Raw genomic sequence first — 26,350 nt, forward strand, 5'->3', positions numbered from 1 at the left:
TTGTTAGTTGTAGGCAGTTCTGATTACCAATGCATTTCTTTTTAAGTTCATTTGAGGCATTCAGAAGTAGCTTTATGTTCATTGGCTATCTGGTCTTTGTCTATTGAGGTGATTACATTGGCTTTTATTGGGGCTATATGCCTTAAGAAGTGCTTTTTTCCTGCATTCAAATGCTTCTTACTTCAGCATAATCTTTGGATATCATTTTAAGAAATAGATTTATTAATTGAGATCACTTAAAAGAGAGTAGATGGCAGTTTATACAAATTCTCGGGTTTTTTTTTTTTTTTAACAAGATTTTACTTGCTTATATGCAATTTAAAATGGATTCCTATTTGATAGGAATAAGTATTCGAGCAGAAAATATGGAGTGAGTAATATTGCTTTATAGTTTTTCCTGGTGAGAGTCATGTTACTGCTTACTGTTAATGATTTCAACTCACCTGGTAGGTAGATAGTGTTAGGTAGCTAACCCAAAATGTTCTATTTTTCAGTATCCTCCAGTGCTCTTAAAGTTGTTTGATTTAGTTTATCTTTTTCTTTTTCCTGTAGTTGAACATGAATTGTTAAGAGAAGATTTCTTTCTATATAACATTAATAACATAACCAGTCTTCTAACACTTTTCATGTAGTTCTGTCTGATCTTTGATATCTAATTGATTGATCTAGAATTGTGAGACGGTGGTACTGAATGAGAGTTACACTCTTACTTTGATCAGTGTGATTTCCCAAATTGAAAATCATTGTATACAAGGCTGTGACAGGGTCAGTCTAGCTAGATCAATCTCACAGATGTCTACTTAGGTCTTTTTTCTAATTGTATGATGAAGTGCATTATAAAAGGACAACATAGTCATTGTAAAAATTAAAACAATTTAGAAGAGAAGAAAGAAAAAAGTAAAAGTTCCTTGTTTCTAACTTTTGCTTACTCTGATTCTAAACAGCTAACTACTAATACTGATATCCTGGAAATTTAGAATTTATGGACAAAACATACAGAATGTGTGTGTGTATTTATTCTATGTACTATGTTTTGTAAATATTTATCTTATGAACGTATACATATATTTTGTTTTACATAAATTAGATGTACTTTGCTTTTGAAATCTGCATTACTTAATAGCATCTTGTAGAAATTTCCATGTTACTGCATATAAAGCTTACTTATTTTAATGAGTGATTAAATGGTGTGCCTTATTTTCTTTAACCACTTCCCTCTTGATGGATATTTATTTTATTACTAGATATGTTTGAATGAAATAATGATGAAAGGATCATGCTTGTATATATAGATGTCTGTATGGTACAAGCATGTTTCTTGTATTTATCTATTTATGTATCTACACATTTGTAACACTTTTTCTGGGTGTATATCTTTATTGAAATACAACATTCATACAGAAAATACACAAGTTGTAAGTGATAAGTTTCCTTAAAAATGAACATACTTGTGTAATCACTATGCAGATTAAGATGTAGAACATTATCAGTATCCCAGGGGCCCTCCCCCTCTTCTGTCTCTTAGTTACAACCCTCCTCTAATTCCTAAAGATAACCTCAACACTTTTATCGTGGTCAATTAGCTTTACCTGACTTTGAATTCAATATAAATAGAATCATATACTATCTACTCTAATGTCTGATGTCTTTGTTTTATGTTATGAGATACATCCATATTATTGCATGTAGTAGTTGTTTATTTTCATTTCTGTATAATTGTCAGTTGTGTGAATATATCAAAATTTATTCTAGTATAATAGGCATGTAGATTGTTTCAGGATGTTGGCTGTTGGGAAAAGTGCTGCTGCAAGTATTCTTGAAAGTATCTTCTGGTGCATGTGCATACTCATTTCTGTGGGCTATATATTTAGGACTGAATTTGCTGGGTATGTGTATGTTCAGCTTTAGGAAATACTGTCAGAAGTTTTTCTAAGTAGTTTTGCCAATTTATACTAATTGCTCAGTATCCTTGATATTTGGAATTGTCAGTACTTTAATGTTAGCCATTTTGGTGATTTGGTAATAGTATTGCAGTGTGATTTTAGGTTGCATTTTGCTGATAACTAATGAAATTTAGTGCCTTTTGTATTTACTGGCAATTTGAATGTTATTTTTTGTAAGGTGCATATTTATCTTGCCCACTTTTCTATTAGATTCTTTCTGTTCCAGATTTGTAGTATTTCTTTATCTTTGCAAAGATAATCTATTGCAATTATCTTTTCTACTCTGATTTGCCATTTTACTCTTTTAATATACAGAAGTCAGTTTTTTTTTTTTTCAGAAGTCAATGTTAATGAAGTTCAGTTTATAAGTCTTCCTTTTGGTTAGTGTTTTGTGTATCTTGTTTAGGAATTCTTTGCCCACCCCAAGGTTATGAAGATAATTTCCTTTGTTGACTTCTAGATGCCTTATGGTTTTCTTCTCCCATCTAGTTCAACAGTCTATTTGGAATTCATTTTTGCTGATATGTGAGATAGAGATCAAGATTTATTTGATGGCTTTTTCTTTTTTTTTCCCCACTCACCCATAGAAGTTTTTTCAGTTTAATTTTGCTGGCTTAATGTTTCAATTCTTAGAACAACTTAGTATATTAAGATAATAGTAAATAGGTATTTCTTTGATTAATACTAGGGATTTGTACTAAGACTGGACTTACTGTCTTTTTAGGATTATAAAGTAACACATACTTGTTGAGAAAATGAAAAAAATTTTAAACTATAAAGAAGATTAAAAAATTGCTATCATCTCACTTCTCTAGGATAATCACTACTAACATTTACTTGTTAGCATTTTAGTATTTCCTTTTTTGTTTGTCTTTCTGCGTATTTGCATGTTTGTATCAAAATTGCTGCATATGTATCTGTATAAAATTATAAAAATATATTTATCTACATTTTTATCTATATATCACTTAACTTTAAACCATAAGCATTTCACTATGTCATTATTATTATTTGAAAATAAGATTTCTGATTACTGTATGTTATATAGCTGTATTGTAATTTCTCTCACTATTTCTTTACTGGGCATTAGACTGTTGGCAGTTTATTCACTATCATAAATAATATTGTGATGTTACATGTAGACATTGTTGTCATGTGAGATTATTTCTTCAGTGTAGATTTCTTACGGCTCTTGACATATACTGACCAAGTTACAGTCTGCAAATTTTGATCATCATCTTCTTCCTCTAGTAGTGTATGAGATTCCCAACTTACTATCTTTGTAAATGATCTAGAGTAGAAAATGTGAAATATAGTTTCTAAAGTTATATATGATGTTGAGAAAAAAGAAAAACAACTAGACTCGGTCTCCACTTTAAGCTCCACTTGGAAGTGGAGAAGAAAAGTAAAAGATGTCTTTAGATGGGAGACTGGGATATAATATAGCATATTGAAAAGCAGGGGGGAAGAAAGAAAGGCAAGGAATTTGGAAGGAGGTTCTGATGTGAAAAAGATGTTATTTTTAGCAGTATTGAGTTTTAGGTAATAGGATGTCTAAGCGGAGATGTTCTGTAGAAATTGGTAGCCTTCTATGTATCCAGGCAATTACACATCTGCAACTATATAGTAATAATTAGTAACCAGAAATATTTGTTTAGAACTTGAAAGTTTTCAGGGTACTTTTAATGTAATCTCATTTGATTTTCTAATGCGTATAAGCTGGATATTTTTTAAATTAGTTATTGAAGTGTAGTTGATTTACAATATTAGTTTCAGGCATACAGCAAAGTAATTCAGTTACACGTATACATACATACATATATATATATATTTTTTCCTTTTCAGATTCTTTTCCACTTTAGGTTATTACAAGAAATTGAATATAGTTCCCTGTGCTATACAGTAGATCCTTGTTGTTTTTCTGTTTTATTTATAGTAACATGTATCTCTTAATCCCCATAAGCTGGATATTATTACTACCACTTATTAACAGATGAGGAAAAGATTATGATAATGGCATCAAGAATCAAGTATATACTGCTCTGTACTATAGTTGATGCCTTACATATATAATCTCTTTTAACTCTACAAAAAATGTGAGAATTATTCCCTCCATTTTGCAGGTGAATACAGTTCCAAATGATTAAATTTTAGTTGTTTAGCCTCACATTGTTAATATTACTCTTTGGAATTAGATTGTGTTTCTTTAAATTCCAAGCCTGCACTTTTTTTGTTTTTCCATACTACTGAAGCCAAGTTCACCCAATAATAATTATAAGAGATAGGATTGAAACTCAAGTCTTATGCTTCATCTGAATATTGTTGACTTTTTCTCCACTTTATCTTTTAAGTTATTTTCTTTCTCTTTAGCAGTAGGTGTTCCAGAACCGCTAGAAATTCTTTCCACATTTTGGCAGCAAACTACAATTTATATAAGGAAAAATGAAATACATTTGTGCAAAAATCATTTTAAAATAAGTTTGAATAATTTAGATTTATTAAGTAGCAGTTAATGGAAATAACACTGGACTAAGAGATTTAAAATCTTGATTTAAGTCCTAGTGTTGAAATCTTAATAGCTTGAGTAAGACACTTCCCTGAAATTTTGTTTATTTATTGGTAACATGAGGGTAAAAAATAATTCACAGATCACAGTAATTAGGATCTCAGTTGCTGGATTTGGAAGACTTAGGTTTAAATTTTGGTGTCCCTTCTTAATTAATGGGATTTTAGGCAAATAACCTTTCTCAGCCTCTGTTTTCTTATTTTTAAATAAATAAGAGATGAAAATGCTAAGCTCTTAGTCTTACTGTAGGATTAAATGCAATAGATTATAGAGGATAGAGACCATGTGTACCACCCCCTCAACCATTGTCTCCTTAACATCCAGGACAGTGCCTGGCACATGGTAAATGTTAGATAAATCTTAGTTACTATGCTAAGGAGGAAGAATCACAAATTTGTGGAGCACAATATAAATGCCGCATTTCTAAAAAACAGATTTATTGAGGTATACTTGATATACCAAAAAACCCTGCACATATTTAATGTATATAATTTGTAAGTTTGGGATGCCAAAAATTTTTGTAGTTAGAAGAATTAAAGTACAGAATAGTTTTTAAAAACTTTTTGAGTTTATTAAATTAATTAATTAATTAATTTTTTTTACTTGTCGTATGAGTTGAGGTTTCTCTTTTGACTCCTTTATTGTGGTATAGTTCCTGTACAGTAAACTACACGTATTTCATGTACAACTTGAATTTTGATAGATGTATACACCAGTGAAACCACTATGACACTCTAGATAGCTAACATTTCCATCACTCCCCACAAGGTGCAATTTTCCAATTCCCAATTTATCCCTTCCCACCCCCTTTACCCCCTGGTAACCATAAGTTTGCTCTCTATGCCCCTGAGTGTGTTTCTGTTTTGTAGATAAGTTTGTTTGTGTCCTTTTTTTAAGATTCCACGTATAAGCAATATCATATGGCATTTTTCTTTCTCTTCCTGACTTACTTCACTTTAGAATGACAATCTTCAGTTCCATCCATGCTGCTGCAAATGGCATTATTTTTTTCTTTCATATGACTGAGTGGTATTCCATTGTGTGTGTGTTTGTGTATGTGTATATATGTGTACACACAACCCCACATCTTCTTTATCCAGTTGTCTGTCAATGGACATTTGGGTTGTTTCCATGTCTTGGCTACTGTAAATAGTGCTGCTGTGAACACTGAGGTACATGTGTCTTTTTGAATTAGAGTTTTCTCTGGATAAATGCCCAGAAGTGGGGTTGCTGGATCATATGGTAAGTCTATTTTTAGTTTTTTGAGGAATCTCCATACTGTCCCCCGTAGTGGCTGCACCAATTTACATTCCCACCAATAGTGTAGGAGGGTTCCTTTTTCTCCACACCCTCTGCAGCATTTATTGTTTGTGAATTTTTTAATGATGGCCATTCTGACTGGTGTGAGGTGATACCTCATTGTAGTTTTGATTTGCATTTCTCTGACAATTAGTTATGTCGAGCATCTTTTCATGTGCTTGTTGACCACCTGGATGTGTTCTTTGGAGAGATATCTATTTAGGTCTCCTGCTCATTTTTTGACTGGGTTGCTTGTTTGTTGTTATTTTTTTTTATATTAAGGGTATGAGTTGTTTGTATATTTTGGAAATTAGTCCCTTTTCAGTCACATCATTTGCAAGTATTTTCTCCCATTCTCTTGGTTTTCTTTTCTTTTTGTTGATGGTGTCCTTAGCTGTGCAAAAACTTTTAAGTTTAATTAGATTCCATTTGTTTATTTTTGCTTTTATTTCCATTACTCCAGGAGCTGGTTTGAAAAAAATATTGTTGTGATTTTTGTCCAAGGGTGGAGATAATTTTAGACTTATAAAAAAGTTGCAGAAAAAGTACCGAGTTCACATAAACTCATTACCCAGCTTTCTCTAATATCAAAGCTTATACGGCCATAGTACAGTTATCAAAACGAGGAACTTAATTTTGGTAAAAAACTACTAAGTAAACTACAGACCTTAGTTGAGTTTCGTCTGTTTTCCCCCTAATGTCTCTCTTCTATTTCAGGATTCAATTCAGGATCCCACGTTGCATTTAGTTGTTGTATCTGAGTCTCCTCGGTTCCATGACAGTTGTTCAGTCTGTCCTTATCTTTTATGACCTTGATACTTGTTGTTGATTATTGGTCAGTTATTTTGTAGAATATCTCTTAATTTGAGTTTGCCTGATATTTTCTTATGATTAGATTGAAGCTCTGCATTTTTTGACAAATTCTGCAGAAGAGTTTCCAGTGCATCATGTTGGGGAGTACAGAATGTGGATGTGTCTTATTACTGGTAATACATAATCTCAATCCTTTGTTAAGATGATATCTGCCAGTTCTCCCCACTGTAAAGTTACTTTTTTCTCCTTTGTAACTGCCACATATCTTGGAGGAAATACTTTAAGTCTGTTTAAATATCCTGTTTCTACTCAGATTTTTACCTACCTATTTTAACATTCATTTGTGAATCCTGCTTATTAATGTAGTGTCTGCCTAAATGTGAATTTGTATTTTCCTCATTCCTTCTATATTTATGTTAATTGTAGTTGTCCCTTCGCCCCATTTAAAAAAGTATTTCAGTTTATATCAGAATACATATTTGGTTTTTTCTGTAAGTTGTCATCCAGGTCTGTCATCTGTTTTGTTGCTCAAATTGTTTCAGCTTTGCCCATTAAGAGGTCTTTTCAGACAGGCTGTTGTGTCCTTTTGACATGCACTGATCCTTTTTTTAGCTCTCTAACTTCTGGCACCACAAGATGTTCCAGGGTCATCTTATATTTTACCCTGCCCCAGCTTTGGAATCAGTTGCTTCTTCAAGGGGCCCCAATTCCTTTTATTTGGATAATGGTATTTAGAAACCAAGTTTTGGATGCTAGATGTGTTAGACATGATTGCTTCTTCAAGATCTCAGGAGACAGATCTAAGAAATACATGTATGTCTGCTAACTCACACATGCACACACATCTATACTATACTGTTCTTTATGTTGGTCAGGCCCAGGCATCTGTATTGAAAGAGATTGAATGGAGAAGAGGAAGGGAATGTAAAATACACTTAAGATCAGTGGTTCTCAAAATTTCTGGTCTCTTAAATATATTGAGGAGTCCCAACAGTTCTTGCTTCTGTTGGTTATATATATATATATATATCAGTATTTACCGTATTAGGAATTAAAACTGAAATTTTAAATTTTATTAATTTATAAATAACAGATCTCATTACATGTTAACATATGACATATTTTTAATGAAATATAACCTTATTTTATAAAATAAAAGTTTTTATGAGAATTTGTTTTACAATTTTACAATTTTGTTTATTGTATAGCTTGTTATAAATTAACTGGATTCTCATATTTGCTAATACGTTTAGTCTGTGGTGACATCGCATGTTCATTAGCTTCTGGAAAATGTCACTATATACTCGTAAAAGGAAAGTGAAAAAAACAGGTATTAAAATGAAAGGTTTTTTTTAAATTTTATTTTATTGAGTTATAGTCATTTTATAATGTTGTGTCAATTTCCAGTGTACAACACAATTTTTCAGTCATACATGAACATACATATATTCATTGTTACATTCTTTTTCGCCGTGAGCTACCACAAGATCTTGTATATATTTCCCTGTGCTATACAGTATAAACTTGTTTATCTGTTCTACATATACCTGTCAGTATCTACAAATTTCGAACTCCCAGTCTGTCCCTTCCCACCCCTCTCCCTCCTGGCAACCACAAGTTTGTATTCTGTGTCTATGAGTCTGTTTCTGTTTTAAATTTAAGTTTATTTGTTGTCTTTTTTTTTTTTTTTTTTTTAAGATTCCACATATGAGCAATATCATATGGTATTTTTCTTTCTCTTTCTGGCTTACTTCACTTAGAATGACATTCTCCAGGGACATCCATGTGGCTGCAAATGGCATTATGTTGTTGGTTTTTATGGCTGAATAGTATTCCATTGTATAAATATACCACATCTTGTTTATCCAGTCATCTGTTGATGGACTTTTAGGCTGTTTCCATGTCTTGGCTATTGTAAATAGTGCTTCTGTGAACACTGGGGTGCAGGTGTCTTTTTGAAGTAGGGTTCCTTCTGGATATATGCCCAGGAGTGGGATTGCTGGGTCATATGGTAAGTCTATTCCTAGTCTTTTGAGGAATCTCCATACTGTTTCCCACAATGGCTGCACCAAACTGCATTCCCACCAACAGGGTAGGAGGGTTCCCTTTAAAATGAAAGTATTTTTGATCTCATGGACCACCCTACCCAAAAGAGTGTCAGGGATCTTCAGAAGTTCCTGGACCACACTTGTTCCTCACAGAACCACTGAGAGAGATTTACCGAAATTCTTTACTGAAAATAAAAGTACGAATACAGTAGGATGGACCCAGAAGAACGGCTGTGAGGAACAGGAGAGAACTTAAATCACGATGCTATAGAAGTTAATAGAATTTCCAGGTAAGATGGGTAGGATGGGGTGGTCAGCACGGTTTCAGGCAGGTTTACTTGATTTGATCACTTCATCTTATAATTATCTAATTTAAAGATGCTGATATAGCAACCAAAATGCAGATTTATAATGAGAAATATTATAGGGGAGTAGACTAGAATGTTTGTTGTGAACTGTGGGTCCCTGAATCTTTTCATAATCAAAAGATAGTTGTAGACTTTCTCAAACTCTGACAGATATAGCTGCTTTCAAAATTTTGCATGCAATCGTGGGTCAGGCAGAAGGCAGGGTTCTGGGTCATAATTCACACAAAGGCCAGTCCATTGATGTGGTGCTTCTCCTCCCTGTCCTATTCTGTGTCTTGGTGAGCTTGGAATTAGAGATCTTCCTGTTGACTGGTTATATCCACCTGTTCTTGGCAAAACCATCCTGGGCATAAACAGATAAACACACACACACACACACACACACACACACACACATTCTTGGTATTAAATTTCTCCTTTTCTGGACTTAATGAACAGTCTCAAATATTGTTAACATTCTTCATTTAGGCAGCATGTTTGCAGTACAGGTAATTGTTTTATATTTTTCTTTTTACATGTAAACATTTGTTATACTTCTGGTCATTTTGATTCAGTTTGTTTCCTAGGCAATATTTTGAAACAATTTCCTTCTAGCAATAGTTAAATATATTTTTTATATGACTGTGTACTATTTTACTCTCAGAATAAACCATTTCTTTAGATTTGGAGGCAGTTATTTTGTATGTATACTTACTACAGATTATTTCGAAAAGTTTAGCCATAAGAAGAAGGAAGCTATTGGAAAAATTTTGGTCCACGAGAATTTATTTCATAGGGTAAATTTCAGTGTGCTTTTAGGCAGAGAAGGTATAGTTGGTGAAGTAAGGGAGATTGTTTTAGAGAGGCAGTGAAGCTGCAGAGCCTTGGAGATGGGTAGGAATGGAGTCAGTAACAGTATAGAGGAAAGCACAAAGCTGCTTTCTTTTTACTCAAATGGGTAGGACGATGAATGAGAATACCAAAACTTGAAAATTGAAAGGAACACATGGCTCCAGAAACGGAGAGCAGAGGTGGTAAGGACAGATAACTTCTGCCAAGTAACCTAGGTCTTTTCTGTGAAGTAGACCGTGTAGAATCTTGAAAGCTGAGCTGGGGAGTGTATAATTGATATCATGGGCAACAAAGAGCTTATTGTTTATTCCTTACTGGGGAAATGGCAAGAAAACAGTTGTGTATTTATTTGTGGAAGAGTACATTGGTAGATGATAATGCCCTAAAGCATCAAGGTTGAAAAGGTTAACTGGAATAAAATGGATATGGATGTAGGATATTGAGAATGAAGAGAAAGAAGAGTTCAAAATGATTGTCAGGAGTCACCTTGTTGTTTGGGAGTGAAGGGTAGACCAAAATTTGCAAACCACGTGAAATATCTATCGTATACTATGTCTGGCAACATTATTTTAGGTCCCTTTACATTTGTTACTTCACATATTAACATTATTGAGTCTGGAAGAAAGTAGTTGGGAAGAGTAGCAGGTTTGGAAGGAAAAAAATAAAAGGGGGATATATGTGATAAACCTGCAGCTCTAATTAAGTCTCTTGTTTCATCCATGAAGCCTTTTGCAGTTCAAATCTCACTAATTTCTCTGATTCTTGCCCTTATTCCCTGTACCATTCATTTAGGGTGAGCCTCATATGTGCCATTTTATTAGTTTATTAGTGTTACTAGTTTTTTTTTTTTAATGTGTCAAAATTTCCCATCTGCATTTTAAGACCTTTGGAAAGGAGATTTTATATTTAGAATGTTCTCAGTATCTGGTGTTATCCTCTGTCTATAGTACAATCTCAGGAAATTTAAAACTTTTGTTGTATTATTTTAAACTGAATAATTTATGGGAAATACCAAAGAAGAATATCTTACTTTCAGATATCAAGATAAGATACAGGTACATGAAATAGTTAAATACAAAAGTAGGATAGTTTGTTTATTTTGGGACCAGACATGAAAAAAGTCTTGAAAAAGGAAAAGAGTCATTCTGGATTCTGGGCTTGAGTTACTAGTGATTAGAATCAAGGGAAGGATTTTTTCATTTTGGAGAGACATCTTTATGTTTAAGGTTGAGAAAATGAAGAGAGAGTGATCAAAAATGAGAAAAGCCTCACAATAATTAAGAAATGCGTATCTTAGAAGTAGCGAGAAAGAATCAGCTTGGGCAGTGGCAGGGAGTGAGGAAGCATGAGCTCTACCTCTTGAAAGAATTTTGGGGAAGAAGTTAGATGAATATAGAAGGTAGATGCATGACTTGGGAGTCATGCCTAATGGCTTCCTTAATCTCAAAGTGGGAGGCTGAGAGAGCTTTTGTCAGTGGATGAGCCAGGGTCTTAGAGTTTCAGGTGGAGAAATGTCTGAGTTTAGTCAAATCTTATGAAAGAAGGATGGATAGGGTAGTTGACAGTGTTGATGGTATTTCTGGTTTGGTAGTGAGGACAGCATTGAAATTGAGGCTCTCAAATGTAGGTAGGAGGTTGCACATGGGACTAGATTGAATGGCAAAGCTTAAACGATGGGAAAGCAACCAGAGGTTTTGTTTTTGTTTTTTAAAAATCTAACATATTTCCTAGCCTATTAGTTTTCTTGATGTTCTAATGAATATGTTTCAAAAATCCAGCAAACCCGTCTTTTCAAGTATCACACATCTGCAGATGCCTGCTTTGATTAATTATACTTTGGTTTATTTTAGGTGAAAAGTAACACTGAGAACTTGATTTTTTTTTTAAAGGTAGTTCTCAAAGAAAAAGTAGACAACTTACGGATAAATTATTGTCTCTTTTGCCATGCTTAAGAAGTTTTCATGTTTTTCTAGACTATTGTACTTTTCCTTTGGTCAGAGATTCTTATCCCAAACTTTTTGCATCTCTTTCTTTCTAGCTGCCTTATCATTTTCATACCCATCTCTTTCCAACATCTTTTCTAAGCATCTTAGACTGGACCACACTGGACCATGTGTGGGTATAAGTAGAGATTACTTTATCCCATTTTTGAATGATAAGCCTGTTGGAGCATTCTAAAAATGTAACTTGCTGTATGCTTATTGGCATTCATAAGGCTTTGATCTGTTGATATAGGTTTGGGTCTGTGCTTTTATAATGGTAAAAGTGTGCCTCATATTTGAGAATGCTAGTACCAGTATGATCACTTTCCATATATGTGGAAATGACTGAAAGTTTTAGATATATGTATTAATCTTTTCACTGTTTGCACGTGAAGGCTTTTCCTTGGTTTGTGAATAGCTGCTAATTACAGAACTGATTTGTGAATGTGTCTTAAACTCTACTCAACACTTTTGCTTAAAAAATGTTCCTCTCTTTCTTATGGCTGCATGCTATATTTTCACGGTTTCTTTGTAATTTATAAGCTGACAGAAGTGTTGGAACTACTTTTTGGTGCCTCTGCAAAACAGGACAGAGCAATTCAACAGCTGCTTAGTCTGTTGTCATTTCTCCTTATTCATACCCAGTCTTAAATAGTTGTATTTCAGTAAACAGCATGTCAGAGATGGTACCACGTCTGTATTCCAGAGCCTTGTGGAGGTGACTGCTGTTCTATTTTATGTTTCAAATAACGATACCAAAAGAAGCCATAAGAACGGTCACTAGGACTATTCTATAACCTGACAGAAAGAATTGTTAGGTAAATAATCATTTACAGTCATGTTTTTGTGCCCAGGTTCTCTTTGATTTGCACTTCTCGCTGCTGCCCACATTTCAGGAATTTATGAAAATTTACCAGTTCTTTGTCAGTCTGAAATTCCTGGCTTATGTTGCATTTTTCTCATGAACATCTCTACACAGCTCTGTCTTCCAACTTTACACTGTGCATCTGTCAGATGTTTATACTCTTTTGGACCATTTTTTTTAAGAGTAGTTTTTGAAAATGTAACCATTAGCACATTGTACTTTCTGGACCATTATCAAGATTTTTTTTTTTAAAGCTTATAAACAACAGAAATTTATTTCTCGCAGTTCATGAGGCTGGAAATCTGTGATCAGGGTGCCAGCATGGTTGGGTAAGGGTCCTCTTCCAGGTTGCAGACTTCTCATTGTGTCATCATGTGGTGGAAGGGTCCAGGATTTTTAATGTAGTTCATAGCCTGTTGAGTTGAAAGTTTCTTAGCTTTAAGATACTTATGTTTTCATTTCAGAAATAGATTGAAAATGTAGCAGTGAGGAGTGGATGACTGTGCACCATCGATTCTGATGAGAATTGATGTTATCATTAGTGATTATAGAACCTCTGTATATTTTTTCAGGACAAGCAACTCCTTACATCTGTGAGAACTGAGATCTAAAGATGAGATAACACTGTTGACATCTTAATGTTTCTTGTAGGATTTCTCTACTTATTATGTAGTTAGAATCATGTCTTGTATATAGCAGCAGCCTAAAACCATACGCAATTTTATAAACACATGTGTGTTGATGATTTATTGTAGAGGCCAGGAAAATACTGGCTAAGATATTGCCAGAAATAATTGAACTTAACAATGATTAAATATCATTGCTAGTTTATTTCATCTTTTTTGATGAGATTACCTTTTAGAATTTTGTGTTGTTTTTGTGGTATTTTGTAAATTGAGAGAAAACTCATCATGAAGTCTAAATACCCTTTTTATCTCCAAGTATTTTATTGATTTTTGGAATTTAACCTTTTTTGTGTGCTTTTAACTTTTGTATCAGTTTCCTTAAATGGGAGAGTGAAATTGTCCTTGCTTCTACTTTATTCCGCTGGGTCATATTATCTTTTCCCAGAACATCCTTAGCCTTTTTTTTCTAGATAAATTTTTGTAAAATCCTAGTTTGTTGCCTCAATTTATATGCTGTTGATTCTTATTTTTCAATTGCCTGTTAATTTATTCTTCAATGCACACATTTACTTATACACACATACATAAATAATCATTCTGGGAGCACCGATATATAGGTTTAGCACAGGATTAAATTAAACATGTAGTGGCTTTTTGTCACAATGGACTTTTGTTTATTTCTAAAATTGGCTTTTTTTTTTAACAGATAAGTGTAAAGCAGGAAATTACTTTTACTGATGTATCTGAGCAGCTGATGAGAGACAAAAAGCAAATCAGAGAGCCAGTAGACTTACAGAAAAAGAAGAAACGGAAACAACGTTCTCCTGCAAAAGTAAGAGAATATATTAAGGTGGTAGTCCCTAACCTGTTAATCCTAAACTATTGGTTATTCCTGTAGGCTGGACCTTTAGGCAGACATAAGTCTCACGTGGCTTAGTAAAGTTGGAATGTTACGTCAGCTTCACCTGGAGGAAGGAAGGGATGCATGCCTGTACGGAGGTGGTGGGCCATTGCTTTAAATTTTTCCACTTCTCTTTCACCGTGTCTTTTTTTTAAAAACAAACTTTTCTTAGCCCATCTCTCTTTTCTTTAAGAACTAACAGGTGGTATTCAGTGCCCTTGCTTCTCATTCATAGTAGTTTTACATATTTTAATATTATGGTTTCAGGAAAATTCTGTACCAGTTACTTATCAGGAAAAGATACCTGTGCTAGAGTAGAATGTAAGCTTGATGAGGGTAGGGACTTCATTTTATTCACAGCTGTATCCCAAGAGCCTGGAATAGCAGGCATGGAATAACAGACCCTCAATAAATACTATGGGTGAATGACTGGATTAGTAAAAAAACAAGTGACCCACAAATACTGTTAGGAATTAGTTGCTTTTTTTCCTCTTCAGTACAGTAGTAGTTGACTATATGTAGCGTTTTGGTATTCCTAGGAAGTCTCTGAACTCTGTGTAATGTATTTACGTCTTTATAGTTATTTTTCTCTTTTGTTTTCTTCCCTCATATAGTGAAGAAGTCTTTTTAAAAAGATCACTTAGCATGACTTTTTTATTTTGAGGGCTACTTGTTTTTGCTTTTGTGATTTAAATCATCATCACTAGCATTATTTATATATTTTGTATTACTTTTGGACTTAGTGGTGTGCTGAACCCAGTTTGTGCTAGCTTGCCAGAGCCAATTGGTAAGTTTTCAGGAATTTTACAAGCTGGTACTAAATCAAACCATTGGTAGCTTAAAATTAGCCATGGTGAGAATATTTAAACCATGGAAATCAGCAACCCTACCCTCTGACTCTTTAAACTCTTGTTAAACATTTACCAGCATACCACTGCTTTTGGAATATATAAGGATGGCTTCTATAGAAAATTTTGAAAAACTAAAATAACCCATAATCACATTTCCTAGAGGTAAATACCTTAATTTTCTGCCATATTCCCTTCTGTCTTCAAATTTGTATAGGTAGATTGAATTTCTCAATTTGTAACTTAAAGTATGTATAAGTTGCTTTTAATGTTACTGAAGATTTTTTTTTCATATTTTATTAGCTGCATAATGTATTTTTTTTTGACTATCACATTATATTCAATGATTGCTATGTTGTTGAAAATTTGTTTTCTCTTTGCCTTCATTTTAAATCATGCTTCACTTAAAATATTTGTGTATGGGTCTTTATGCACTGCTGAATCAAAGGGCGTGAAGTTTTAAAAAGATTTCTTTAAATAAATAAATAATATGATAAAAGGTTTCTTGATAATGTTACTCCTTCCAGAAGTGTTGTATCAATTACATTGCTACCTGCAGTGGTTCTAAGATGGTGCTGTCCATACTCTAACCAGCTTTGAGTATGAAACTTTGCTTTTTTGTAGCTTAAGATTGGTATCTCATCATAGTTTAAATTTAATTTCTTTGGTTATTGATCGTACTAAGACTTGTTTTTTGTCATAATTACTGACATTTTATATTTCATGTTTTGTGCAATCCCTTTATCCACCTCCCCCTCCCTCCTTCCATTCTTCCCTTTCTTTTCTTGGGGTTAATATCTTTCTCAGTGATACATATAATTAATAAATCAAGTTCTTTATATATAGAACAATACCAGGTTTTGAGGGAAATAACTTATAAAATTGTGATAAATGATATTTTGCATTCACTGCTGGTCTGTGGGAAATCTATTACAAGTCTTTAAAAACAACATAATATATATATATATATATATATGTTGTATATTTTCCTTGGTATTTTATTGCCATGTTTTTCTGATACTATTCTTGAATGTAATGTATTCTAAAATTCTGACTGAAAGTCAGAGTATTATCTTCTAGTAGGATGTTATTTGGAATCTTTGTATGTTCTAGGTGTTTCTAAATATAGATCAGATTTTTACAGTTTGTCATTTTTGCTTGTCTAATTTGAGCTAGTTAAACTTATTTATAATGTATTATGATATTTCTAAGGGTATTATTTAAGTATTAATATATCTATCTAGTTGCTCGATGAAAGAGTTGGCCTATTCTAAGTATACTGTATATAAGAAAATGTGTTGGGGCAGTCTTTTTTAGGGAATTCTTAGGAAGGTGAAATGACTAGAAGTAATATATGGCAGACAGAGGTGTGAGAATAACAAAAACAAGTGGTTTTAAATTATCCTGGCCTGTTACCTGTGAATTAGGAAATGTTTTCTACCACAGAAGGATTTTATGCAGATTGTTGAGATAACATTGTTGAAATCTAAGAATCCTTTTTAGTGAAATATAACGATACTATCTTAATCCAATATGATATGCATTTTATAGGTCTTTTCACACTCCTTAGTAATTCAATGGTATAGAGCAGGGTGCTTTTTAATTACCTACTTCTCCTTATTCTGAAATGATCTCCTTTTTCATTCTCTCAGCAAATAATTGCCTGTTATATGCCAGATCTCTTATCAGGTGCTGAAAAAGGAACTGGGTTTTTTGTTAATAACACTATAGGTGATCTGAGTAGAAATTAATTATTCAAGGTTATGCTGAACTCAAGAAGGAAGAGTATATTTCACAGATCAAATAGATTATGAATTATATAGAGAATCCTTTCCCAGCAATTTATTATATACATCATTTATTTCCAGAAAAGATTCGTGATTTTGATATCAAAAAGATTCTAAATCGAATGATTCAAAATGAGGAAAACTTAATTAAAAAGGAGGAGAGAAATATAGTATAGCTGTTTGTCATACTTTCTCCTACATGCTAACTTCATGGTGGAAGGAGAGGCTTTAAGGTGAATAACTGATTATAAGACTGGGGATGGAAATATGAAACAGTACTTAAGAGAAAAATGAAGAAAATTAGTAAAAGAATGTGTTCGTATTTTATTTATCTCATTTCCCCAGGGAATTATGCATTCTGGGTAAATAACTTTTCCACAGAACCAAAACCTAACTTTAAAAAACATATGGATGTGTAATTCTTTCTTTTAAAAAGCATGACATACTTCTTTGCCTAGTATTCAGGAAATACGAGAGAAATAACCTTTCCTAAAGCTCAGAGTCATTATGCTGAAAATCAGTTATCTGTATACCATGTTATATATACCATGCTTATGATACAGTAAATTTCATGTCCTGATGCTGAAAAGCTTGCCATTTAAAAATGAAATTTGCTAATATGTAAAATCAAGTATTGGGACAGTAAAAAATCATGAAGAATGGAAGAAAGTGACACTGTGAGAGTGGGGCATTAGCAATAACTATGATGGTTAAGATACTGAAGTGGCTATTGCTCTGGGCTACTTATTTTGTTGTATGTCTTTGGGGTTGCACTGTATGTCCATTTCTAGTTGAATTTGGAGAGTGAAGGGAATTTTAGAAGATCTCACTCCCCACCCCAAGTTGCAATAAAACAACTCGTAATAGGTAAGAAATTTAAACTATCTCCTCTAAATTGTTTTTTGGGTTTCGGTGGTTTAAAAGTTGATTTTGATTGTCTTAAGAATGTGTGATAAAACTTGTAATCATTGGTTTAATATATACTTTAATAAATTCAGTAATACTAGTGTCTATGGTGTAAAATGGGGAAAATCATGTCTGCCTTTTAAGAGAGCAAAACTTTCTCACTGAAGGGTGTCAGGTTTCAGTTATCCGGTGGCAGTGATCCTTGAGGAGTCAAAAAATCTCTGAATTGAATAGGCAGAGCTTAGTGCTTGGCTGGATGAAAATTGGCATATTATTTAAATAAATCTATATCTATCTATCTATCTATATATCTATCTATGAATGGACTGTGAGGTTAAGAAAGCAGATTAATTGAAGAGTTCCATTTGGTATTGAAATTTTTTACTGAAAAATTCTATTTTAAATTTATAAAACAGTTAAGGGGAAAAAAATCAAGTGTGTTGAGTATTATTTAGATGATTACTAATTTCTCCACTCTTGATAAAGCCTGATTGCATGATCTTTATAATATAATATATTTCTCCAAAAGTAGGAATAACAGGAGTCAAATCATGTGGAGATATTATAGCAGACGACTTAGGACTTAAACTTTAAAATTTCAAATTCTTCAGTTCTAATAATGTTCATATGTTGAAGGGAAAAAGAAAAGCAAAAATATTTTATGGTACTCGTAGCAAGTAAGACCACTAACCTCTAAGGCAAACACACTTAACTGATAGATCACCTTTTACTAAAAGATCTGGAAAGGATGTGAACAGAAAAAGAAGCCAAGTCTATATTAAGGAAGGTAATTTTACCTGCATTAATGAGCCATTTTTGTTCCACCAAGGGGCTTTGTTCTTTCCATACCCATTTCACTATGTTGCTACTTAGTGAATTAAGAAAAAAATTGAAACTACCACTCTATGCAAAAATTTTTATAAAGAATAAAGTGGTAAGCTGTGAGGATGTTTGGTATGGATAGTAGGCAGCTGTATCAACATTTACAGAGTCTCACTATGTTCCAGATAGCATTTTGGGTACTGGGGTGATAGTGGTGAATAAAACAGAAAATATGTCAGTTCTATTTAAAACAGATTACAAATTGCAAGAGCCACTGGTGCTCTTCTGAGATAAAATAATTTTATTCTGTGTCTTTGGTAAAAGATGTGTGTTACCCTGCCCTAAGAAAAGAAAAATTGCATATAAAGTGTCCACTGATTTGATTTTTCTGTCTTTGAACTTGTAAATATGCTAGGTGTTTTAATTTGCTTATTCTAACAAGTCAGTGTTGACCGTTTTATCCATAAAATCCACCTTGAGTTGAGGCTTGAATCTACAATGAAAGGCAGCATTACCTCCAGTGCCAGAAAGCAATGACCTAGAACTCCTTAACTCTTCATGAAAGGGCTTTGTACAGTCAAGGATTACATCCGTTTCACATTAAGTAACTTGGGCTGGATTTGTTCCTTACAAAGCCTTTCCTTGAAGTTGCTATGCCGCAGAAAGCTATTGAGCTGTCATGGTTTTTGGCACTTGGATGTTGTTTGTTATCAACATATGTAAAAAAATACCTGATGCTATCTTGTTTTTATTCTGTTTTGTATAAAATGTTTAACATCTTTTTCTTACTTGTTTTATATTAGAAATATTTTGAATCATATTTTAAAAGAGTTTTTGCTTTTTTTGTTTGTTTTGCGCAGTGTTAACTTGAATATTATTTTTTGAAGTGGAGGGGTTGAAAAAATTTTAGATTGGCCAGAGATGAAACTTTCTGTTCTCAGTGACTCTCTTCAGGAAGCTGTGACACCCACTTACATTCTCCTGCCAAATGTTTCCCTCTGTGACTTTGGTACATAGACTTTGAAGCATTGTTGACCACACTGGCAGGTTGCCCAGAACCCACATACCCTGTATAATTTGCATAATAATTACCATTGATTTACATACAGCATAGGCTGAATTGTCTTTCTGAATTGAAGAAAAAAAAATTTTTTTTAATTGAAGCCCCTTTCCCTTACCTACTCCCCTTTCTAGGTTTAAGAAGAGGGTCATAGTTGTGTATTTACAGACCCTAATTTCCACAGGCCTTTGTATTTTTTAAGATGTTTACTGGATTTTTCTAGCATCTGTAGGGCATAGTTTTTTTGCTCCCACTCTGTGTGCTTCCACCTCCAGTATTGTTACCCTCTCACTTACCGTACTCCTCCTGATCTTACCTCCTAGTTTTCTTTGCTTCTTATTTTCACATCATATTCTGTCATCTTTCTTCTCTCAATGAAGAAAAAAAGGAATCATTTGTTATTTTCTCTTTGCCACATGTCTGGTGAGAGAGGCAGTTTAATGTTGCACGTTGATAAATTGGAATAAATGAAGCCCAAAGGTGAGCTTCTTTCTAGCACTGTCTAGACCTGGCCCAAGATACTCTCAACCTCGGAAGCACAGGCAGATAAAGGTTGATCAGTCTTTGTCACTTGTCTTCTCCCTCATATTTTCTCTAATTTAGTAAGGAATATGCTTAATAATAGTTTAGTAGTCGTAGAATAACCTTAGAGGTCCTAAACTGAACCAGGCTCCAAATTCTGTCGTAGGATGACTTGAAAACTTAGTTTTCTCTTTTTCTTCTTTAAGAAAAAAGGAAAAGGAAAATGTAACAGGTAAGCATTTATATGGTTCAGAAAAATGTTCTAAGTATGTACAGGGTAGAGTCTCTCTCCCACCATATCTCCTATCTGCCAAGTTCCCTGGACATCACAACTGAGGTTATATACATTTTATGTGTATCCCTCTCAAATAGTTTTTATGCATATGCAAACAAATATATTCCTATATATACTCTCTTGTATACAAAAATTAGCAAAATTATATACTAGATTCTAAACTTTGCTTTTTTAACTTAATAAATCTTGGAGCTCTTTCTGTATAAGTATATAGAGAGCTTTCTCATTTTATTTTACAACCACATGATACTAAATTGTGTTCGTTTTTCGTAATTTATTTAATCAGTCCTATACTGATTGACATTTACTACGTATCTAAAACAAGACTTTTGTCCTGCATTTGTGATAATTTGAAATTGAAAACAATGCTATACTCACCCTAGCAGAGAATGAGGGACTTGATTAGACATCACCTTTGGAGAGGAGTGGGCAGAGTGCTGAGATCTTATTTAACCAACTTCCAGAGTTTCATTAGTGACTTTTACCCCTTCTGAGTCATATTGTACTTTCTTACAGTTAGTGATAACGTTATTCTAATAGCCTGTACAAGATTACTTAGGAAAAAATATTTCATAATCTCTAGTGACCATTGTTTGCATTAAAAGGTATTATCTTTTTTATAAATTACTATTACACTTTCAAAATTTCTTTCTCTTGTTTTGCCTTTTTTTTTTTTTTTAAACCAGATCCTTACAATAAATGAGGATGGATCACTTGGTTTGAAAACCCCTAAATCTCATGTTTGTGAGCACTGCAATGCTGCCTTTAGAACGAACTATCACTTACAGAGACATGTCTTCATTCATACAGGTATTTCTTGAATTAAAGTGGGCTTATGGCCCTCAAAATTACTATCTTTGCTATTTTCATCATTGTGTAAATGTCATTCATTTCTAAGACTGTAGCTAACCTAGCATTTCGAATTAGAAATTTTATAGACCAGGATGTCAGAAAGAAACCAGGAAAAACTTTAATGAGAAAACAATTAGCATGGATGTGCAAAATTAATTAGTCTTAATTGGACACTTATTTGGCTTAATGTGTTCTTTTTAGCTAGAGAAATTGTTAAAGAATGAACTGTTAAAAGCCTGTCAACATTTATTTTTCTATGCAAGACGTCCAGATGGAGTTTGAAATAATGAGTTTGGGAATCAAATATAAAAAAGGATAATTAAGAATGTGAAGTTGTGGAGAGCAGAACTAAAAACTAATTAAGAGATCTTTGGAGAAACATACTAGACATGTATGTTGAGTTAAGGGGTTGGGAGGAGGACAGAGTAACAGGTTGATTTGATGAACTGGGAAAATTCAGTGTCCCAGAAGCCAAAAGAAGAGAGTATTCCAACGAGGGTATGATCAGCAGTAGCATAACCTTCCAGGAAGATAGAGAAAAAACATTAGAATAAATAGCAAGGTATCACTAGTAGCTTTTAAGGAAGCAGAATGTAAGGGGTGGCACAAATAGGTGGTGAAGAATTTGAGACATAGGATGGACTATTTTAAGAAAGTGTGGTAAAAGGAAGGGGAGGGAGTAATAAGGCAAGAGTGTTAGGGTATCTGGGAAGATTCTTTGCGTAGAGTAGACCAGAGAGTACTTTCTTTAAAAGGAAAGGCTCCAGCAGAGAGGGAACGTTTGAAGAGACAGGATTATTTTTTAAAGGGGATGTTTAGTAAGTTCTGAAGATTCTGGAGAAAATAAATGAAAGGGCATAAAGTGATGTCTAGCTGGGAAGAACAAGGTGGGTGGATCCCCTTCCAGATAAAAAGGAAGAAGGGATGTTTAAGACACACTTGATAACCTGTGGAGTCTTTTCTAGCCATGTGATTTTCAAATTCTATTTTAAGTTGTTTTCTTTATATACTTTTTTTCCCCCTTGAAGAATATAGATCATATTTAATCTCATTTTTTGTGTGGTTGTGAAAAAGTGAATTTTTAAAACTTGGGGGGAAAATTGAGAAGAAATAAAATTCTGTTAAGTTAATGAACAGTATAAAAAATTGTATAGATAACTGGAATTTTTCAGAATTTGGACTTGTAAGATTTCTCTTTCCTCAGAAATAGTAGCTATAAACTGTTTTATCCAGAACTAATTTGTGGATGTGAAATTATTTTAAGGTGAAAAACCATTTCAATGTAGTCAATGTGACATGCGTTTCATACAGAAGTACCTGCTACAGAGACATGAGAAGATTCATACTGGTGAGTGTTGCCACCCTTACTAGGGTTGTTAAAATTACCATTTCAAATATAGGGAAGAATTTTTAATAAGTAGCAACAACTTGTTGCCACTTTGATCAGTTTTGTTTCTTAAAGAGTATTTATCACAGCTCATCTTTTTTCTTCCTTCAGTAAATCAGTGTTAATTGTTAAGACTTGACTTAATGTGCAAGCCTAATTACTTTGAAATAGAGTTTCATAATTACTTAAAATATGTTTAAAGTGACAAAAGGAAGTTTTTGTGAAATAGCTGTTTCCTTAAATGTTTAACAAGTTGATACTAGATAAAATTATCATTCACAGTAATTAGTCAGGGGGAGGAAGCAAAATGCCTGAGTCCTAAGATAGCAATACCACTTTTTCTCCCTTTACTGTTTCATGTATATGTTATCATGTATATAGTTTACTGTATCAAGAGAGTCATAATCTTATAAATTGGAAAGCCATGTTTTCAGCCAAGTTGTTAAGGATTTAGAAACAGATAGTTTTGAAGATCACTATAAAGGAACGCATACTTTAAAGAGTTAAGCCTCATTTTAGAACAAACATTTATTTGCATTTATTCTATTTTTTTTAACAAACGTAAACCAGATTTTAAATGTAACCTTCATTTAGTAAGCTGTTGACTTTTGACATCTCTTAAGTGTGTTGAGAAGTATTTCTTTAGAATTTTTTTCCAGTGTTTTACTTTTTTGTGATGGAATAAAAAGCAGAGTTGTGTAACTTTCATTCTTACATTTAAATAGAATTGAAAATGATGGTGATAATATATGAATATTGAAAATATTAAAGTTTTTCATTTTTCTCTGTATTAAGAGGTCAGGCAAGTACCTGCCCATTGTTATTTAGATGTGTTCTCATGGTACCTGCAGTACCTATGAAAGGGGATTCTTGGACAGTTTGTCATGTAGAAGAAGCAAGCTTTTCTGCCTGATAACTTTCCTTGATTTTCTTTGCCCCTAACAAACAAGCATGAAAGTGGCTGGTCTCCTACATAAAACTTCAACTGTATGGCACATCTGTACGCTTTAATGTCCTATTTTTCAAAGATTGTTATGCACACTATCCACTTCAGTTTCTTAAGTAAACGTTTATTCATCACTTCCAGATGGAAGGAATTATATGAGGAACTTTGGGAGAAAGAACTTTATTGATTTTAAGTGACTTATAGCTAAATTTAAATTTTATACAATAATAAAACCTAATCAGATAATGATAAATCAAAGTGGTTAAATATTTTTGTATGTTTATAGTACCTATTAGATTTTGGTGATTTACTCATTTATTCAACAAAAATTTACTGAGCTGGCAGTATTTTTCAGGTACCAGAAATACAGAGATAATGTAAGGCAGTTTCCTTAGAGTTTACATTCTAATGGGAGAGACAAACATATAAACAAGCACAGTGTAATAAATGTAGTTTTATACAAAAATGCTGTCGTGTCCCGAGGAAGAGCCAGATGTGCAGTCAAAGATTACATGGTGAAGGCAACATCGAAAAACTGTGGGAGGCTCAGTTGAGTGTGTGTGTGTGTCTGAGTCTCAAAAAAGATTTTCAAAACAATACCCTTATTGCACTCTACTATTTTCTATTCTGTTCTAGTAGTAACTTCTTTTTTACAGCTCTAGTCACAGTTTTGTAATATCAGTTTGGAAAACAATTGCGTGCCATGGCGTACCTTGAATTTCAGCGGTTATATTGTGTAGTTAATGTTTGAGAATTTACTAAGACTAGATATTGTGCTAAATGTTTTGTTAAATGTCTCATTTAGTCCTCAATTAATCTTGAAAGAGAGGTGCTGTTACATCCCCATTTTTTTAGATGAAGAAGTAGTAGGAAGCACATAGAAGTTAAGAAAGTTACCTTAATTTATATAATCTAGTATATGATGAAGCCAACATTGCAGCTCTCTTCGACTCCAGAGCACACATTTAATCACTGCCTGTGCAGAGTGGGACTAGAAGCAGAATGGTGTCTTTCAGCCTTGTGGAGTTTTTCTTGCTCTGCCACTAAGCCAGTTATGGCTTAGCCTTCCTGTGGGTTTAGTAACATCTAAAAGGGGCAGAAGCAAAGGCTGGAGTTTTCACGTTATAGAGACTATAAGAACATGAGAGCAACCAGGGCAAACCAGTCACTATGGTTCCCTAACAAAGTTTCTTTTGAAGAGAGACTCAATTTTGCTTCATTGTCCCCACCTGCCTCACTCCCCAGGTGGAACTGATGTAAGGGGAATAGATTTTCCTTCTTTGCTTCATTGTTCTTGATTCTTTTTATAGACTGTTTGAAGATAAGTAAGGTATTTTTGTCTTGTTATCAAGATACTTATAAGCTATACTGATCTGGGAATATATATTTAGAGCCACATATATATCCTCCATCATTTATTATTTTGTCCTTACTGTTCTTTTTCTGATGTTTTAAATGGCTTTTATTTTTGGAGGGGGATAGTGTCCTAAAGTTTTCCCATGTCAAGGCTTTCTCTGTAGGCTCTTAATTTAGAAGAATGCATTGAAATAGTTATACGACAGTAAAAAAGATTTTGCATATGTTTATCCATTTTTAAATTGTCATAAGGTAATCTCACCTATCCCCTGATCCTCAAAGGTTGTGTGGTGAGAATTACTAGTTACTTGCAAGCTCTGTTTTCCTTATACCATCCCTCATCCTTCTGGGTCTCATTATACTGTCAGTTCCAGTCTTCCAGCCCCCAAACCTGTTCTCTGTTCCAGTTGTAACATGGTTAAAAATCAGTACCTGCTTGGCTGCTCTCGTTACCAGTAAAGAAGTCTTCCCTGCCTTTTAAGAACTAGAAACAGCTTGATTTGGTTTTCAAACAGAAAAATTTTAAACTCGGCCTGGACAGGTTATTACTTAATTGTTTGCTAAATTTGGGCTAGCCTAGAAATGTCATTTTTAAGGGAGAGTACTGAGGCTGATCCCTGAAATTCTTATTAAAGCTTTATTCCTTTAGCCTAAGGCACTGAAATGGTCAAAATGCAGATATCCTTGGGATTGCATTTTTGGCAATTATTGGAGATTTGTATCTTTTGTGAATGTGTTGTAGATAGATCCTTTACTTAGAGTATGTTTGGGGATATAGGAGATAAGGTGAGGACTTGAAGCCAAAGTTGAAGATAATAGTCCTAATTGATCGTTTTGTTTAGGGTCAGAATTACTGCTAAGATACATACCATGGTTAGACATTCATTGTCACTGGCAGATTTACTTTGTGATCAGATGTCTTTATCTAAGATGCCTTTTCCTTTGCATTTTCAAATGCATACATAGAATAAATGTTAGAATGACATCTCTCCAGTTACGTTCTTTTCTAGTTACTTTGTCACCATTTTACTCTCAGGAAATGCCAGTCTTACTGCCATGGGGAGGGTTCGAGGAGTAAAGGACTTATGTACAATTTTCAGTATTTAATTTTATATTAATTTTCTGAATTCCTTTAAATAGTAAGCCACAGAATACCTATTCTAATATTCTGACTATTACAGCAAGTTATGGTTGTTTTTTATAGTTGTGGCAGTTTTCATAATCTGTTTTTTATCTCATTAGTAAAAATGTTATGAAATCGTTTCTATGTATAGGGAAGTTTTTACAAAATGATTTTCCTCCCTAAAATAAAAGAGATTTTGAAAAC

At 33.4% G+C, this 26,350-nt stretch overlaps 1 protein-coding gene across 4 annotated transcripts in view; it reads left to right on the forward strand.

The window, feature by feature from the left end:
- Positions 1 to 26,350, forward strand: part of ZNF148 (zinc finger protein 148) — a 107,709-nt gene that overhangs the window by 54,242 nt on the left and 27,117 nt on the right. For all 4 annotated transcript variants that reach the window (XM_031454509.2, XM_031454505.2, XM_064494386.1 and 1 more), the window contains 3 exons: positions 14,048 to 14,173; positions 21,169 to 21,292; positions 22,599 to 22,682. In XM_031454509.2, coding sequence (XP_031310369.1) covers positions 14,048 to 14,173; positions 21,169 to 21,292; positions 22,599 to 22,682 — 334 coding nt within the window. The remainder of the gene's footprint in view (positions 1 to 14,047; positions 14,174 to 21,168; positions 21,293 to 22,598; positions 22,683 to 26,350) is intronic.

This window comes from Camelus dromedarius, chromosome 2 (assembly GCF_036321535.1).
Source record: "Camelus dromedarius isolate mCamDro1 chromosome 2, mCamDro1.pat, whole genome shotgun sequence".
In the NCBI taxonomy this organism is placed as follows: Eukaryota; Metazoa; Chordata; class Mammalia; order Artiodactyla; family Camelidae; genus Camelus; species Camelus dromedarius.